The 16,100-nt window shown below is 42.3% G+C and overlaps 1 protein-coding gene across 1 annotated transcript in view; it reads right to left on the minus strand.

Annotated features, from left to right (window-relative positions):
• Positions 1-15,404, minus strand: part of cacng2a (calcium channel, voltage-dependent, gamma subunit 2a) — a 61,900-nt gene extending 46,496 nt beyond the window's left edge. Inside the window, exon 1 of the mRNA XM_065964660.1 lies at positions 13,076-15,404. Coding sequence (XP_065820732.1) covers positions 13,076-13,301 — 226 coding nt within the window. The 5' untranslated portion in view covers positions 13,302-15,404. The remainder of the gene's footprint in view (positions 1-13,075) is intronic.
• Between the last annotated feature and the right edge of the window lie 696 nt (positions 15,405-16,100).

Genomic DNA, 16,100 nt, shown 5'->3' on the forward strand with positions numbered 1-16,100 from the left:
ACAATCATTACTGTTATCGTTATTAGTATGATTATCAGCAGGCACTCTCACATTCAGCCGGGGAAGAGCCACCAACAGACTAACTCTGCATCTGTTCCTTCCTCCAACCTTGAGATGATGCAGTGTGTTTGGGCTGCGTTCTGACACAAAGCAAATACACCGTAATAGATTGCAAATGAACTGCAGCACGGACATCACCAATTAATCAAAAAGCAGATTGTCTTTCTTTCTCTGTGCCGTTGCAGAGGGAGAAAAAAAAAGAAAAAGAAGAAGGAGAGAGAATCGCAGCTCCTTAAAATGAATGGATTGTATCTGCAGTTAATTATCATTTACTACAGGGTCTCTCTGGGCTGTTTCCACAGCTTAAGGATACAGCCGATGAAGTGGAACCGAGAGGAGCGGCGCTGCGATTGGAATCAGAGATCGGGCCTGCTGGTAATTACACTTTCATTGTAAGAGGATCAATTCTGTGTAATCAGAGTGCAATCTCACTGAAAATCGAGTGGTTGTTCAAGGCACTTTAACGTGGAAACTTTACCATTTCTAGGGAACAACATTTGTGTGATAAATGGAAGCCGAGAGAGAAAACAAGACGACGCCATAGCACATTAGCTTTTTAACCTCTCCGACCTCTGAGCACTGCAGAGGATTAAAAAGCTCATTCAGTTGGAAGCTGCTCTGTTTATGCTTGTTTCTGTATGGATTGCAGTGTTTGTTTTTTTTTTGTTTTTTTGTCTGGACTCATTCTGGAAATACTGAAAGTTGTAGTAAATAAAAAACAGTTTTGCCAAGCCCAAAGTGGTTCTGTCTCATGGCAGGGCTTCCCACAGGAATTTCTCCAGTTAAGGTGGTAGCTGGCTGGTTGGCCGGAGAGGAGGGGGGGGGGGTGTTATGTAAATTAACAAAAAAGAACACAACTAAGCATAGAATGTGTATTTAAACAAGTAACATGTACCTTAAACCACCTTAGAAAGTGTTTTATCTTAGTACAACTGACTGTAATATGGCAGTATTTGTTATTATCCCCGATCAGGGACATCCACTTTACAATATAATGAATACCAAGTTTGCAGGGATTCACAAAAAGATGTTCTTTGTCTCATATAAGCTTTGACATTGTTGAACATGTAACATACACACACTGATCATTTAGCAGATGTGTGTGTGTGTGTGTGCTGCAGCTGCTGCCAGTGCTGCTCAGTCGAGTGTTTTGTTGGGTCTACATCTACATCTTCAGTATTTGGACCGATCAAAGCGCTCTGTACCGGAGTGCGTTTACTGACGATACATTTCTGACTGTTGTCACCAGTAACCACCGGCTCACACCAGCATGAGAAATACAGACAAGTTGAGATGAAAAACGGAGAGAAGTCGTGTTTGAAAGAAAGTAACCCAACACAATGAAGTATCAACACTTTACGACATGTTTCTGTATGATACTGAAAAACTCACAAAAGCAAAAAAAAATCTTCATGTGGGAGAAGATATTGTTTTGGCACGTTTGACATCATGACCATTAAGCCTCCAAAAATCAACTGTGAGACAACGACAACCAACAACACTGTAGCAGCAACAGAATGTTATGTTCTACTAATATCATGAATACTGCTTTAATAACACTAGTATGAGGCGGCTGTGGCTCAGTTGGTTGAGTTGTCTTCTCTTAAACGGAAGGTTGAGGGTTCAATCCCCAGCTCCTGCAGCAGCAGCTTGGCCAAGGCACCTCACACTGAATTGCTCCCTCTGCTTTGTCGACAGCGTATGAATGAGATTAGTTACTTCTGATGGTCTACATAGCAGCCTCTGCCATCAATATGGGAGTGAATGGGGAGGTAAAGGTCAGTCAAGACTAGGAAAGTGCTTTCCAAGCTCAAGTCCATTTACCATTTTAGTATCTGAGGGGTACTAGGTATCTGCCGGTCATTAAGTCCAGGTAATAGAAGTGGTACTAAGAACCATCACAATATGCTTTTTGTTACTTGCTGCTTGCGACAAGGTGCCTCTTCTGCATCTGTTCAAGCTGCAGTTGTCATGTACAGTATCCTAGTTCCTTATGGATATATGTAAAGTTACAGGGGGAGCGGACATGGGAACACTTGTGCTAGCAGACAGTTAACAAAGCGCTGCTATCACTGTCTGGTGCCACACAGCGTGCTTACACAAAGACTGGCCCAGGGCATGTTGAGTATTGATTTGTTCTCTGGTCATGTTGGATAAAGATAGACCCCACCCAACAGGACCAATGCAGCTAAAAATAACGTGTGTAAATCAAGGCTGGAGACACACACACACACACACACACACACACACGCACACACACAGAGTCCTGCTGGCTGTAATGATGACGATGTGTTGTGGGTCAGAGGGGGATAATTATTATTCAGTAACTGAAACGATGCTCATCTTTGACGCATGTCCTTTTATGCTGCTTGTTATTGTATTAAGTTAAAGTCGATGGGGGGGGGGGGGGGGGGGGGGGGCTGCACATCTCCATGCAGAGCGAGCTACAGCATTTATTGAAGAGTGACGCTTAAGTTTACCGCCCCTCCCCCGTCAGCCTGAGCAATCTGAGCACATTAATCATAAACAAAATCCATTACCCTGCCATCACAGCAGCCACTGTCATCTCAGAGATCCAGTCAGGACACAAGGGATCTTTCACAGAGCTCCCAAAGACTAGACGATACATATACTGGAGGGGACTCATCATACCTCCTCTCCCTGTGTGTAATTTTAAAAGTGTATTTGCCTCTCAGGGTTAATGTGATTAACAATAGATAGATGATAGATAGATAGATACTTTATTGATCCCGAGGGAAATTCAAAGCATCCAGCAGCAGGTTACAAAGACGTACATGACATGAAACATTTGATCCACAAAACCGACGCCCCCCCCCCTATACATATATATTAACCCAAAAAAAAAGATTTAAAGAATACCCCTAGATGAATCAAACTTAAACCTGTGCAATTAAAAATGTAGACTTATACAAGAAATGTACATAACCTGTGCAGGGATAACAAAATATATGTGCAATTTAAACAAGAACCTATAAAGAGTTGAGGAAAAGAAAAAAAAATCTGTAATTATTTTAAAAAATACAAAAAGTGTTGACCTTCTGAAGTCGTGAAGAACTGTGAAGAAAAGCCACACTCATCCAAATATGATCACTTCTGATTTTAATGTTTTTTAAAAGATGTATGTAATAAAATCAGAATCAGAATTACAAAACTGTTAGTAACTGCTTTTTGTGTAAGTATAAGTGCTTCACCATCACAGCTCTGGTGTCACACTGAAACAGAGTTGATGCTGCACTCTAACGCGATCAATGAACTCCACAGTGATACCGGTGTCTGTTGATACACAACAGCTGAAGAGAACAGATGACACACTCGACAGTAATACACCTAAAGGCCAGAGTCCTGCACCCGTTCTCCGACCGTCTCCAGCCTCAGCCAGATCTGATCATGTCCGGCAAATAATTTGGCTTTTAGTGGGCAATAGAGGGCAAGGTGGAGTTCAATAAAAACAGCGGTGTTCGGCAGTGACTGTCTGCAGTCTCAGCGGAGTCTCCAATCAAAGGCGAGCCGGGCCAAAATGAAGCTCATCCATCGCCGGGGCTGCAGGGCGGAGTGACAGCGAGGTGCAAAGCAGAAAGCGGTTCAGTTTTTTTTTTTTTACTCTTAACAAGTGTCTACGAGGCCCTGCATACACCTCTACTGACTAAGTGTAATCCGGCCCGTGCAGATGGGTGTACAGTGGATCGGTGTCATAATACAGTGTAATGCCACTTTGAGGCCGGGACATTAGCCTGGGTGGGCATACTCCAGCTGGGTAATCCTTATCTGATTGGACTATGAGACTAATCCCGCTCTTCTCTGCCGCTCCGCTCTGCTATCTGCTTTTATCTCGGGCCCGCCTCTCGCCCTGCCTCTCTGCGGCACACACACACACACACACACACACACACACAAACACACACACGCGTAAACATCACCATTCAAACATATATGCACAAGCACACATAACGCACTCCCATGTGTGGTTTTCAAAAACATGGATGTACACTACATTGATACTGCCACGTGCTTATACATAAAATCATGAGGCAGGATGTGTGATCTGTGTGTGATTGACAGGAGCGGTGGGAAGCCGTACCAAAGTGTTGGCAGCTATTTTAGCTGAAATATTCAAGAAACGTTTTTCTAAATAATCTAAATTGGGTAAAAAACATTAAAGTCTACGATGATGATCAATACAAATTTTAAAAGAAAGAAGTTAGGAGATGTTTTGTTGTCATGGCATTAATATTTTTCGGTTAAGATTTTCTGCTTAACTTTTGTCTCCTGACTCATTTTATCTTTCAGTGCCGTCTCCTCTCTTCTCAGATTTTGTATAACGAGTAGTTTGTGACTGTTTGCCCTGAGTTTTGTCTCCTAGGCTTCTGCCCCTTATCTTTTGATTGGTCGTACCTGTTGATGCTTTGAATTTATATTTTGATTCACAGCAGCCTTAAATAAAAGAAATTGATGGACATCATAAAAGCAGTCGAATAAGACTACATTAAAAATGAAACGATGGACCAGTTCGATCATAAAGAGTGAATTAAATCATTCTGCGGCTGAGAGAAGTGATCAGTCATTTGACAGAAAATGAATCAGAAACGTCTTTCATGATCTATTGACCGTTAAAGTGGTGCGATTCTCTTGGCTCTGTCTTTAGCCCCAACAGCTCTCAAGAGTTTTTTTTAACAGATCACCTAAATTATCTCAACATCTCCAGAATGGATTGGTTCAACATTTGGTGCAGATGTTGATGTTTTTTTTTCCAACAATACGTCCTACGAACTTTGGTGATGTCCACACCACATACAGTATACGGGGGCGGCTGTGGCTCAGTTAGTAGAGTCGGTTATCCCAACTGGAAGGTTGAGGGTTCAATCCCCAGCTCCCCATGTGCCAGCGTCTCCAGAACTGAGACTTTTGCAACATGATCGGGTCGAGATTTAACTTCAGTTTATGATCAAAACACTTTCACAATGTCATTCCAATCACACTCACATCATTTGGCATTTAGTGCTAGTTAGAAAATGTTGGAACCTCAAAGGATTTAACTTATACATTGTCATTGTGATCAATGATCATGTTAAAATGCTCACGTGACCATTAGACTCAAAGAACAGAAAAGCTTCAAAGTAGGGTCCGACCGATATGGAATCTTTGGGCCGATACTGATATCAATGTTCGGGAGAAAAAACATCTGATTCCGATATATTGGCCGATAACTTTCTTAGATCTATCTTTGATTCTTAGAGACAGATATAGAAATACACATATATTGCGTTGATCCCTCAAATTTAGTTATCAAACACAACTGTAAAGTAACTGCCCATGTACGTGCATCACCTGTTGACACACTAAAGTGAGTGAGTGATATGCTTGTTGTCATCGGTATCGCACCCTCTGCTGGTGACAGCCAGAAAGATAACTGCTAGTCTAATACAATGATACTCAAAATGAAATGGATTTTGACTGGTGAATTAATCGAAAAATATCGGCGCATATCTGCGATAAAATGAGCCAATACTGAGAGTCACTTGATGTGCTAATATCGGCGGACATTATCGGCCGGCTGATTAGTCGGCCGGGCTCTCCTTCAAAGAGCTGCTAGCATAGCTGCAAAAGCATTTATTCTTAAGAAATACACTTTCAATGTTTTTCAAATGTTGTACTTTTTGTCTTATTTAGGGGGAATCGTGTTTTGTGTTTTGAAGTGTTACTTAATATTGATGTGTGCGTATTGTTGTTGGGTTCTTCTTGGTTTTCAGGGGAAAAGGACAGACCCGTTGAATCAGGAACATAACAGAATCATCTCTTCATACAAGAGGTGATAAAACACAAAACACCAAACACTGTGATGTCCCTCTTCCATCACTAAGACCACCAATTCTCCACTACACCCCCTCCTCTCTGACTCCGTGAAGCCTGAGGGCGGCGCTGTAATGAAGATGAATGCCTTTAGATTAGCAGCAGACGCAGAGACTACACCTGGCTGAGAGCGCAGGAGGGCACAGCGGTTACTCTTAAAGACGTCCCAGATACGACGGATGAGCGGCGGCCTCCAGGGCCCCATTCATCAGAAACACACATGTTTACTGTGGGCAGCTGCATCCACGCTGTCTGCACCCACATCTGTGAGTTTGGAAGCAACAATCACTGAACCTGAAAATGGAAATTGAAGACTGTGAGGCTCAATTGCACTCTTCCAAAACACTTCAAAGATATCAACAGCAGGGGAGCAATGGGTGAAAGTTTTGCTTCCAAAAACTGAGGGCTTTGGCAGTGAATGAAAAACAGCTGAAAGAACAGAGCCCAACTGTTTACTGTGTTTTAATCAAACCAAATGTAACCCCAACTCGTTCACAAAGCTGCAACCAGGAATAAATCTGATGGAAAAATACAACACAGGACTAATTGAAGTGGACATCCAATTATATGAATCTAATTTAGGGCAGCACCTTAAAAAATTGAGCACATTAAGTTTTTAAACCAAATGAAACATGGTTCTTGCTTTGGTATGAAAACGTGAGAATTATGAAAAGCATCGGCAGTAGAACTAGAGATGCAGCGAACCATTATTTTCAACAGTTATTTATCTTTCCTATGGGTCCTACACTGTCCATTAGTCGTATCAAAAAGCATACGGTGACCTGTTCAAATGTCTTTTTTATTGGCCAAAAAATAACATTTGGTTAACAAAGCCATACAACTGAGAAAGACAGCAGAAACTCCCACTGGAAGGCTCATAAACAGCTGTAGTTTGGATTATCCATACAGTCATTTTCTGATATTTGACTTTTATTGCAGATCTGATGAGCTCTTTGTGATACAAGAACTAGTTACTGGACAGTGGTTTTCTGTGTGGTTACACAAATGTTCCTCTAAATTGGTCTCCAACAAAAAAATCATCTGATTATGAAACCAAGTGGCAACCTCTGGTGTTGAGTAAGAGACACTTCTGAAGTGCAAAAATCAGTAGTTCCTCAAGTGTCCACTTGAGCAAGGCTGCAAAAATAATCCACCATTAGGTTCCATATGAAAATGCCCATTTTGTCCAGTACAAATGTTTACTGGCTGAAACACAAAAACGGTTTTAGTTTCAATAGCTAATTCTTCTGTTGGGGCACACATTTTCCTATAACTCAAGGGTGGGCAGCTGGCGGCCCCCATCAACCCTCAACGTGGCCCTCAGCTCAATTTTTACATATCAATGAATTGGAAACATGAAGAAAATATGACAAAATCTGCCATGAAATCATGAAAACCAGAAATACGTCCATAATAATATTTGATCACTGGCATATGTTGAGTTAATTTTGAGACATAATTGTTTTGTTTTTTTATAATTGATTCATAATTGATCATTTCTGTATACTACAATTTGGCCCTTTGGCAGGGAGAATTAATTGAATGCGGCCCTTGCCGTGACCAAAGTTGCCCATCCCTGCTATAACTCATCTGGTTGGATATAATAAAGAGTAAGAGCTTTACAGAGGTGTACATAGTTCAGGGGTTTGATTAGTTTGACTGACAGGTGGGCTTGTTGTCTAGAGACCGGCCTCAACTCCATCCGTTGGTCAGTGGAGATAGCATTTCCAATATGGCTTCCGCCATTGTTTGGCTTCATAACACGTCTTCTGATACCAATGGGTGACGTCATTGAGACTACATCATGTAAATAAAGTCTTTGGTTAGAAACAGATCTGAAGGCAAACAATCCCTCCAAAGAGAGCTTTTTATATAGTAATACATCCAAAACACACCATTTGACTTTAAATACATCTTTACACCTGTAGAAGTTAGATTGGAGTTTGAGCCAATAATTGTAAACCTCTAAAGGGTTTTACAACTATGTATCCGTCACATTGAAATCACAGCTGTAGGCCAGTTGAAGTTATGCACCTTATTTTTTAAGAGCAACTTGATACCAACACTGGACTCTAGGACAGAAATATCAACTCTGAATTATTGATACCATGTGAGTAAAAGTTTAACTGGCAGAATGTGACTCCAGAAAACTGACGTGACTCTATCCACTAGAGAGGAGAAGTATCACTCTGTCCAATAGCAAAGTTTAATTTTAGTTCTTTTTACCTGAACTTGACCTCAACTTAACCCCGGACACGTTATGTCTGCTACATTGAACCGTGACCCGACTGCAGAGGAAACTAATGCTACTCTAACAGTAAAAAAACTCAATTTTGGCTAAAAATGAAAAGCTGCGACTTGAATGTTATTTATGCTAGTCTCTGCTAATATGATACTGAATGCAATAGGATGCGGAGCAATAGGATGTGATATGTAACGACACAATAGGATGCAATTTACTTGATTGTCCTCTCAGGGAAATTTGCCTTAGACCCTAAAAATGCTAATGCTAACTAATTTGTAGCTTAGCATTCTAGGCTTTTTGCCTCATCAAACCTGTGCACTTAAAGCATAGTTTCAAAGCCAGCATTTTTGGACCAAGCTGTTCTGGGAACTCCCAATAAGGAAGTATTTTGAAGGAGATGTTAGGCAGCTCTGAGGTGATGTAAGCAGGTGAGTAGACGTGAAATCAATTTAATATAAGGCAAAAATACAGAGGATACTGTGATAGGAATTTTGTGTTTTTAGTTTGTCAGGGTTTTATGATTAAACACATTTGGAGGATTGGAGGTTAAGACTTCCCCATCTGTCAAATTTTCAAAGTTTGGGTTCATTCATAATGTTCCTGTACTACTGTACCTAGTTCCAAATTACAATACAAAAGTCATTATACAAAAATAGTATGTACTTCGGGGTTCTGGTTTGACTCAGTGGTAAGATCTGGCACCCCATGTGTCCTCACGGCCACCACCGAGTTCAAGTCCAACAATCGACTTCTGCTGCAAGTCTTCCCCAATTCTCTCCCATGAATATTTCCACTATTTTTAAGATCAACTCTCCTATCAACTAAGGCCCACAACATATCTTAAATAAGAAAGAGTACATACTCAAAAGCATGAGCTAAAAGGTTCCAGTAAATAGGGTTCCAAGAACTACAATGGTTCCTATTTCCTGCTGTTTAAACACAAGAAAAAAGAAGTGTCCTCCAACAATTTAAAAATCTATGAAAAAGTTCCGGTCCATAAGGTTACGATACACTGTCACAATTTCCCAGCTGTATTAAAGGATAAGTCCTGACATGGACAATACAAAGTGTTAGTTAAGGCGTTATCTGGTTAGGAGTTGTTTTATTTTAACCAACATGTTTAATAAAATAGTCCTGGTTCGCCGCAATTCTGATCTTTAGGATTGACTTGACACAACTCTAATATATAAATACACACACATACATATCTGCCTTCATTTTGCCACCCCCACTTCTGAAAGCAAACCTACGCTCTTGCACCACATACACAGTCCTCTCTCTCTCTCTCTCTCTCTCTCTCTCTCTCTCCAGCAGTGGGATTATTTTTCTCTGCTGGTGTTTTTCTCTGACAGGCAGCGAGTGAAGCAGAGGTCGAAGGTGTTCAAGCACCCAGTGTGGGTATTCCCATTTTGCTTTTTTCACAGGTTCTCCTCTCCGGTAGCTGGTTATACAAACACAAACCGTCGCCCACCTGTGTCCACTCTGCGAGCAGGATGTGTGGGCCCGCGCTGCCAAACACACAGTCTGTGTTCTCTGCTGCGATAAGGAACGAAGCGACTAACTCCGAGCGTTTGCAGCCTCGCTCGCTGCCTGATCACCAGGAAGACTTCGTTCAGGGAGAGCTGGGGGGGGGGGGGGGGATGAATACTTGTCATCTTGGCACTTTGATTTAATAAAGTTGAGCTGCAAACTGGAGTCTAATTAACAACTGAAATGTTAAACTTGATTCTGGTTGGGTTTGCAGCGAGCAGGCTGCTTATCTCTCTCCAGCTGCATCCCCTCTAAACTTCCTATTTTTCAATTCCCCCCTGATTTTGGTTTGAAATACATTACACCATAAAGTAAATCTGCTTTCCTAACTAGGAAGCCATTGAATATGAGCCAAGTAAGTGTATGCACTGACCCCCTTTTTCCCCCCACTCTCCCTAGCCTCCTCTGTTCCAGGAATCATTCGTGAATCACAAATGACAAATGTGGGTTTATTTCCATTTTGATCTCCGATTCAAAAGGGAGAGCCTCATTGTGCCAAATCAAAGACACTTCCAAACACACACACAGCAACAATGCGACGGTGTTTAGATCTCAGCTTGACTCTGTGCTGTTTTGCTTGCCCATTAAAAGCTGGCCTGGCAGGGATGAAGGCGGGTCATTGTCACAGTTACAGTCTTGCTGTGATTAATCGTACATGCGGCTATAATCATAAGAACAGCTAATGCACAAGAGCACTGTATGAGGATGAAGTGTTATCTCCTTTAGGTTTCAACAAAATGATGCTTGAGCTTTTCCTAGGAACACTGTTTCACATTCAAGGACGTCAACACATGCAGGTCACACACTACCTTTTCATGTAACCATTGAATGTCCCGTATTAAAGGCCTCTCGTTCGTTTATACTCATGATTGCAAACTTCCACAGAATTACTGGCAGTACCACGTTTGTAACTATGTACTGCACTTTGGTACAAATGTTTCAACATCGCTGATTTTGTCCTGAACCCAAGAAGCCAAGAAGAAACTTATTCCGGAAAAAATCACGTAATCAAATCACCTGAAATAGGAAAGATTGTGACGAAACACGTAATGTTCTGTTCAAAAAAAGGAGCTTTGTGGCTGAGACTTTACTCTCAAGAGAGTTTTACGTTTCCCACCTGAAAGTCTTTGTAAGTTTCCTCTTCTAATAATCGGATCCAAATGATTGACTTACGCTTTTTAAGTTGCAGCTTTATTAAACTGTAAACCTGCAACACCTGGTGTTTTTCACCACTTTGGGGCAAAAGGTAAGAAACTGTGAACCTACACTTTCATCACTTTTTAAGTTAAAATGATTAGCAAACAGTTGCTCATTTTCATTTCAAACAGTTGCTCATTTCACTCCTAAGGAATTAGCATTCCTTAGGAGCATGGGTGGTTCTACGCAGGGGCCAACAGGGGCCAGTGCCTCTGTAACACCGAGCTTGGTCCCCCCCTGTGCCCCCCCCCTTCCCCCCTCCAAAAGGAGTGAATATACACAGTATTTGACTCAACAACCGGACTCACAATCTAGTATTAAAATCCATTACTTAAACAAATACAAATCATGGTATTTTATTTTGTGGTATTTTATGATGTGCGCTATTTTTGGCATAATATATATATTTTAAAGCGATCATCTTGGTTTATTTTTCACCTGGGTTTAATGTTCCCCTCAAAACAACTGGCCCCAGTTTGGCCCCCTCAGTAAAAGTGGTCGAGAACCGCCACTGCTTAGGAGTCGTGAAATCCGGTATTGATTCTTCTTTCAGCTCTGTTTTTGGTCTCCACCTTCTCCTGTTGAAAAACATCTAGCATTTCTTCTGCCACACTCTTGGCTGTGTTCCTAAGACAGTCATTAACTGTTAAATGGTGCTGGTAGCATTGTCTCTTTTACACAATTTATTGAGAAAGGCTCGCTGTCTGTGTCCAATAAGAACCCCCACCAGAGAACAGAGAGTGAACAGAGACAATGAGGTAGCATCCTCAGAGCAAAAAAAAAATTCAGCTAAACGTCACAACACAGCTCCATGAAGCTGGGACAATTTCACACTGATATCGATTAAGGGAAATTGGAGTTGCCGCTTCAGTCCAGTTACGAAGCTGGAGTCGAAGAGAAGGTGCGCAGAGTCGGGCTGCTTATCACAGCAGCCAGAGGAGCAGGAAAGTCAGACTCTGTGGCCTTTTTAGGACCTCACAGCTTAGCAGATGAGCAGATTTGAAACACTGTGTTCCATCACAAGGTTACAGCACCGGCCGCGGTCCAAGTCAGCAGCCCAATGCGACAGGAAACACAGGTCTAAAGGCCTGCTGACAAATGTGTACCTCCGCTATCGTGGCATTAACGTTTGGGGCTTCATTATGAGCACAAACAGCCTCCCTCACTTCCTCTTTAACCAGACGCAACCCCTGCAGAGAGTCCTTTAGACAAGTTTATGGTTTGCCAATATATCATGCTGATATACGATGAAGGTCCCTTGCCTAACTACAGCTCGGGAATATATTACTATTTCTTTATTTTAACTATAAAGTCACCGTTCAAGAGCAGTGTGGGAGGCGTTTATGCAACAGCTTCAAGCTGCAACACAAACCTGCTTCACCCTGCCCGCAGGAGCAGAAAAAGAACTCGTCGGGATACAGGTGAAGAGTTTTAATCTATATATGCGGCAGCCAACTTTTTTTTTGTTGTTTTTAGCCTTGAGACAACTTTAAATAAAAGCAGAGCCTAAGGTTCATTTGCCACTCTAACCAATAGGGTTCACTCTTAGACAGAAGATGGAAAACTGTGCAGCATTTTACAAAAAAAAAAAAGAAAAAGAGAAAGACTGGAGATAAAAATAAAACAGCATAAATGTTGCACTACTTATTTTTCGTCTTTCTAATGTGTTAAAAACCTTGTTATACTTTAGATTCATCTTGCACCCTGCTGCGGGCTGTAAACTAAACTGCACCTTGCCTGCAGGCTGTCAAATACTAAACTCGTTCACCTTGCCTGCAGGAGCTCAACACCTGAACGGAAGTGCAAAAGTATGGCTCTGTTGATCTGTCCTTTGTCTTATGGACACTTGAAATTAAGCATTTCAATAGCTGCATGTATTATTTCTGTCAGATTGCTTTGTTTAAGGCTGGAAGAAGTTATACAAACCAGTGTTTTACAGGGAAATGTAAGAATCATAGGACAAAGGCATGTGATTTTTCCTTTGAACAACCTTGCAACCTCTCAGATTTGTCACGTAACCCTTTCAGAGACCTGTTAAGTCAGAAAAGGTGAATGTCTTGGAATTGAGGTGTTGCTATTTGTTTCGCTCCTCACTTTGGAGGATGCCATGCTGTGGTCTTCTGATGTGACCAGGACACGTGGTGCATGTTGGGAAAGTTTTCCCCCACTTCTTACCTTCCAGGCAGCACGTCCTCCACAGGCCCGAGTGGGTCATCACCTCCTCGTTCTTCTTGCTGGTCTCGTTGTCGCTCATGGACTTGGACCTGCAGACCCCGCGGGAGTACAGCCAGTAGTCCGTGCCGACCGCGATGGTCATGAGGCTGAAGGCCGCGAAGGCTCCCACCGTGGTCAGCAGCATCTGGACTCCGCGGTCGAACAGACCCATGTTTCCGCATTCCATGAAAGGGGGACCCCCTTTCCTCTTGATGTACAGGAAGTAAATATTTGAAAATTTCCGGGACCAAACCAAACCGAAAAACCGGGATATACTCGTGCGGAAGGAGAGGGAAGGAGGCGGAGGATGCGGTAGGAACCTTATGGTTGCGTTTGGGTGAGGACCAAAACAAGAGAAAACTGAGGACTGCTTTTTTTTTTTAAGAGAGGAAGAGACAGTAAAGTCTCCCCTCTCTGTTTGTTCTTATTGTTTGTTCCCCAGAAAAGATGAGAAACTGGAAAGTGCACAGGGTGATGGAGCCTCAGCAGGCCCTCAGCTGCACATATAGCAGCAGATGAAGCTCAAAACGTGGATAATAACACTGAGCAAGGAAGGATTAATTGTGCCCTAAAGCCTTTCGCCTAGAAACGGACGTGAGATAAACCAAAGTGAAGGTTTATGCTGCACAAGCCTGCAGAAGAAAAGAGCAGACAACCTGTTTGTTGACTTTAAAGGTTACAGCCGAGCACAGAACTTCATTAACATGAGCTCAAATGGAGCACCGAGACGGCAGAGAGAGAGAGAGGGGGGGGGGGGCTGTGTTACAGAGTAATGGTAGGCTTACAGTACAACAGTTCAATACGTCTGTTACAGTGAGTTACAGTTACTTTAGTCAGAGGTTATAGCATTGCGTTTAACGTGTAAGTATCAGAGTTATAACTAGGACTATACCAAAAAAGCTTTCCTAAAGGCGAATATATTATTCTAATGTGTTTTGTCTGCCGAGATAGAAAACAGCGAGGAGATAACAAACAGTGGAGGGGAAACAGCAGGGGCAATCTATCATATTATTGGAAATAAAAAGAGGGGTTTTTTTGTTTTTTTTTTAAGAAAATGGACGAATTTGAGTCTCTCGAGAGGAAATAAAAGCAACTCTCGGGGGTTGTTTATGTCGACCCTAATGTGGAGGTTTAGAGGAAAATATAAGAGCAAATCAACCCTACACACGTTGGGGTGAAGAAATCAACACATAAATCCGTTTAGTTAGCACTGAAGAACTAAACAACGAGCTAGAAACCGATAAAAAGCTTTTTAAAAAAAGAGAAAAAAATCAACCGCGTAGATTTGCCTTTTTCCTAAAATTTTGATCCCCAGTTTCCATATGTAGCCCTATAGCTCTGGGAGGGTTTCCGCCGAAAATGGGGGTCTGCGGTCAGAGGAGGTTCGGTCGTCGACGATCCGGAGAGAGCAGGGAGCATCCAGCAAGGCACGCCGACCATCACTCGACATGGAGCCGGCGGAGGGAGGACGAGGAGTCGGTGTGGGCGCCGCCGCAGTCGAGGACGTTTCTTCCGCGGGTGGAGGAGGAGGACGCCGCCGCTTGAATATCCAAACGCACCGTGGCAGTATCGCACCTTGGACGGTCCCGTTTGTATAGCCCTTGCGCCATGTAATTGGAAGAAAAAAAAGAAATCTGATGAATGTTGCAATCCCCCCCCTGTTTTCCCCTCCTCCTCCTCTTCTTCTTCTTCTTCTTCTTCTTCTCCTTCTCCTTCTGCCGCTGCTGCTGCTTCTTCTTGCGCTCTCGGCTGCAGATCTTGCAGGAAGAAGCAGGGGGAGAAAAAAAAATATTACACAATCAGGAGAGCGACTTGCACAGGTCCACACACTGAGCTGGTGTTGTCACGATGTCAGTGTGCGTTCAATACATTCAGGTTGGCGTCTCTGTCAGTGCACACACAGGCTGCCTTTAATTCTGCGGGCTAGTTTTTCCTTCTTCTTCTTCTTCTTCTTCTGCTTCTTCTGTCTTTTTTTTTTTTTTGGTGACGTTTTTGAAGGCCCACAGTGTGTGCGTGCTTAATGTGTGTGCGTACTGCAGCAATGGAGGCTCGTTGCCGGAAAGATATTAAAGATTTTTTAATTCCGTTTCTGTGTGCGGAGGGGGCGGAAGAAGGGGGTGTTGCGATGGACTCTCTCTCTCTCTCTCTCTCTCTCTCTTTCTCTCTCGCTGTTCATTCGTGCACTCTGGTTGAGATTGATGCATTTATCGCTTATAATTATTGCCCAATCCAATTGTTGCGGCACTCTCTCACGCACGTCCTCTACCTTCTACTAACCTCACTACATGTCTGACTTATTCTCTTAATATCAACAACAGCGAATGTAGGCTCGAAGCTTTGAATGCAGACGTGCTGTCCGCCTCTAACCATGTTTTTTTTTTTTTTTGACAAGTAGACAAGAGAAATGAGGAGGGGGTTATGTTGAAGACTTGAATTTATGAACTCAAAGTTGAATTAATGATAAATATATATATATATTGACTCCTGTATGTAATTAGTGTGCAGTATTAGCACTGAGCTCCTGTGTCTGTGTGTGGTGCTGAAAGGACAGCTCCCTCCAGCTCTCATCCATCTCTGTGGAGTTTGTCGCCCCCTGTTGGTCAAACATCATCATCACAACTGATTACATCAAAAGCCAATGGAAGTAAATCTGCTATGTTTTCTAAAGATACTTTTTAAGATTTTTTTTTCTTTCTCTTAATTGTTGTTAGCACGCATTTTCATGAATTAATTCATCTTGATACTTTTGTGGATATGTCTTTAAATTGTGTCAACCATTCAAGAGTAATTCTTTTAGGTTTGTGAAGCTGTAATACATATGTGTTAGAGACCTGATAGCAGCAGAGTTATATTTGGTTTGGAGCCAAGTGTCTGTTGTGAGCAGAGAAGGAAATGTGACTCTGAGACTGAAGAAATGTATGTGACTGATATTTACGAGTCAAGGTGACGTCTTCTTTCTAGCCTTTTAGAGATGACCCGAAGCAGC

This window comes from Labrus bergylta, chromosome 16 (genome assembly GCF_963930695.1).
Source record: "Labrus bergylta chromosome 16, fLabBer1.1, whole genome shotgun sequence".
Taxonomy (NCBI): domain Eukaryota; kingdom Metazoa; phylum Chordata; class Actinopteri; order Labriformes; family Labridae; genus Labrus; species Labrus bergylta.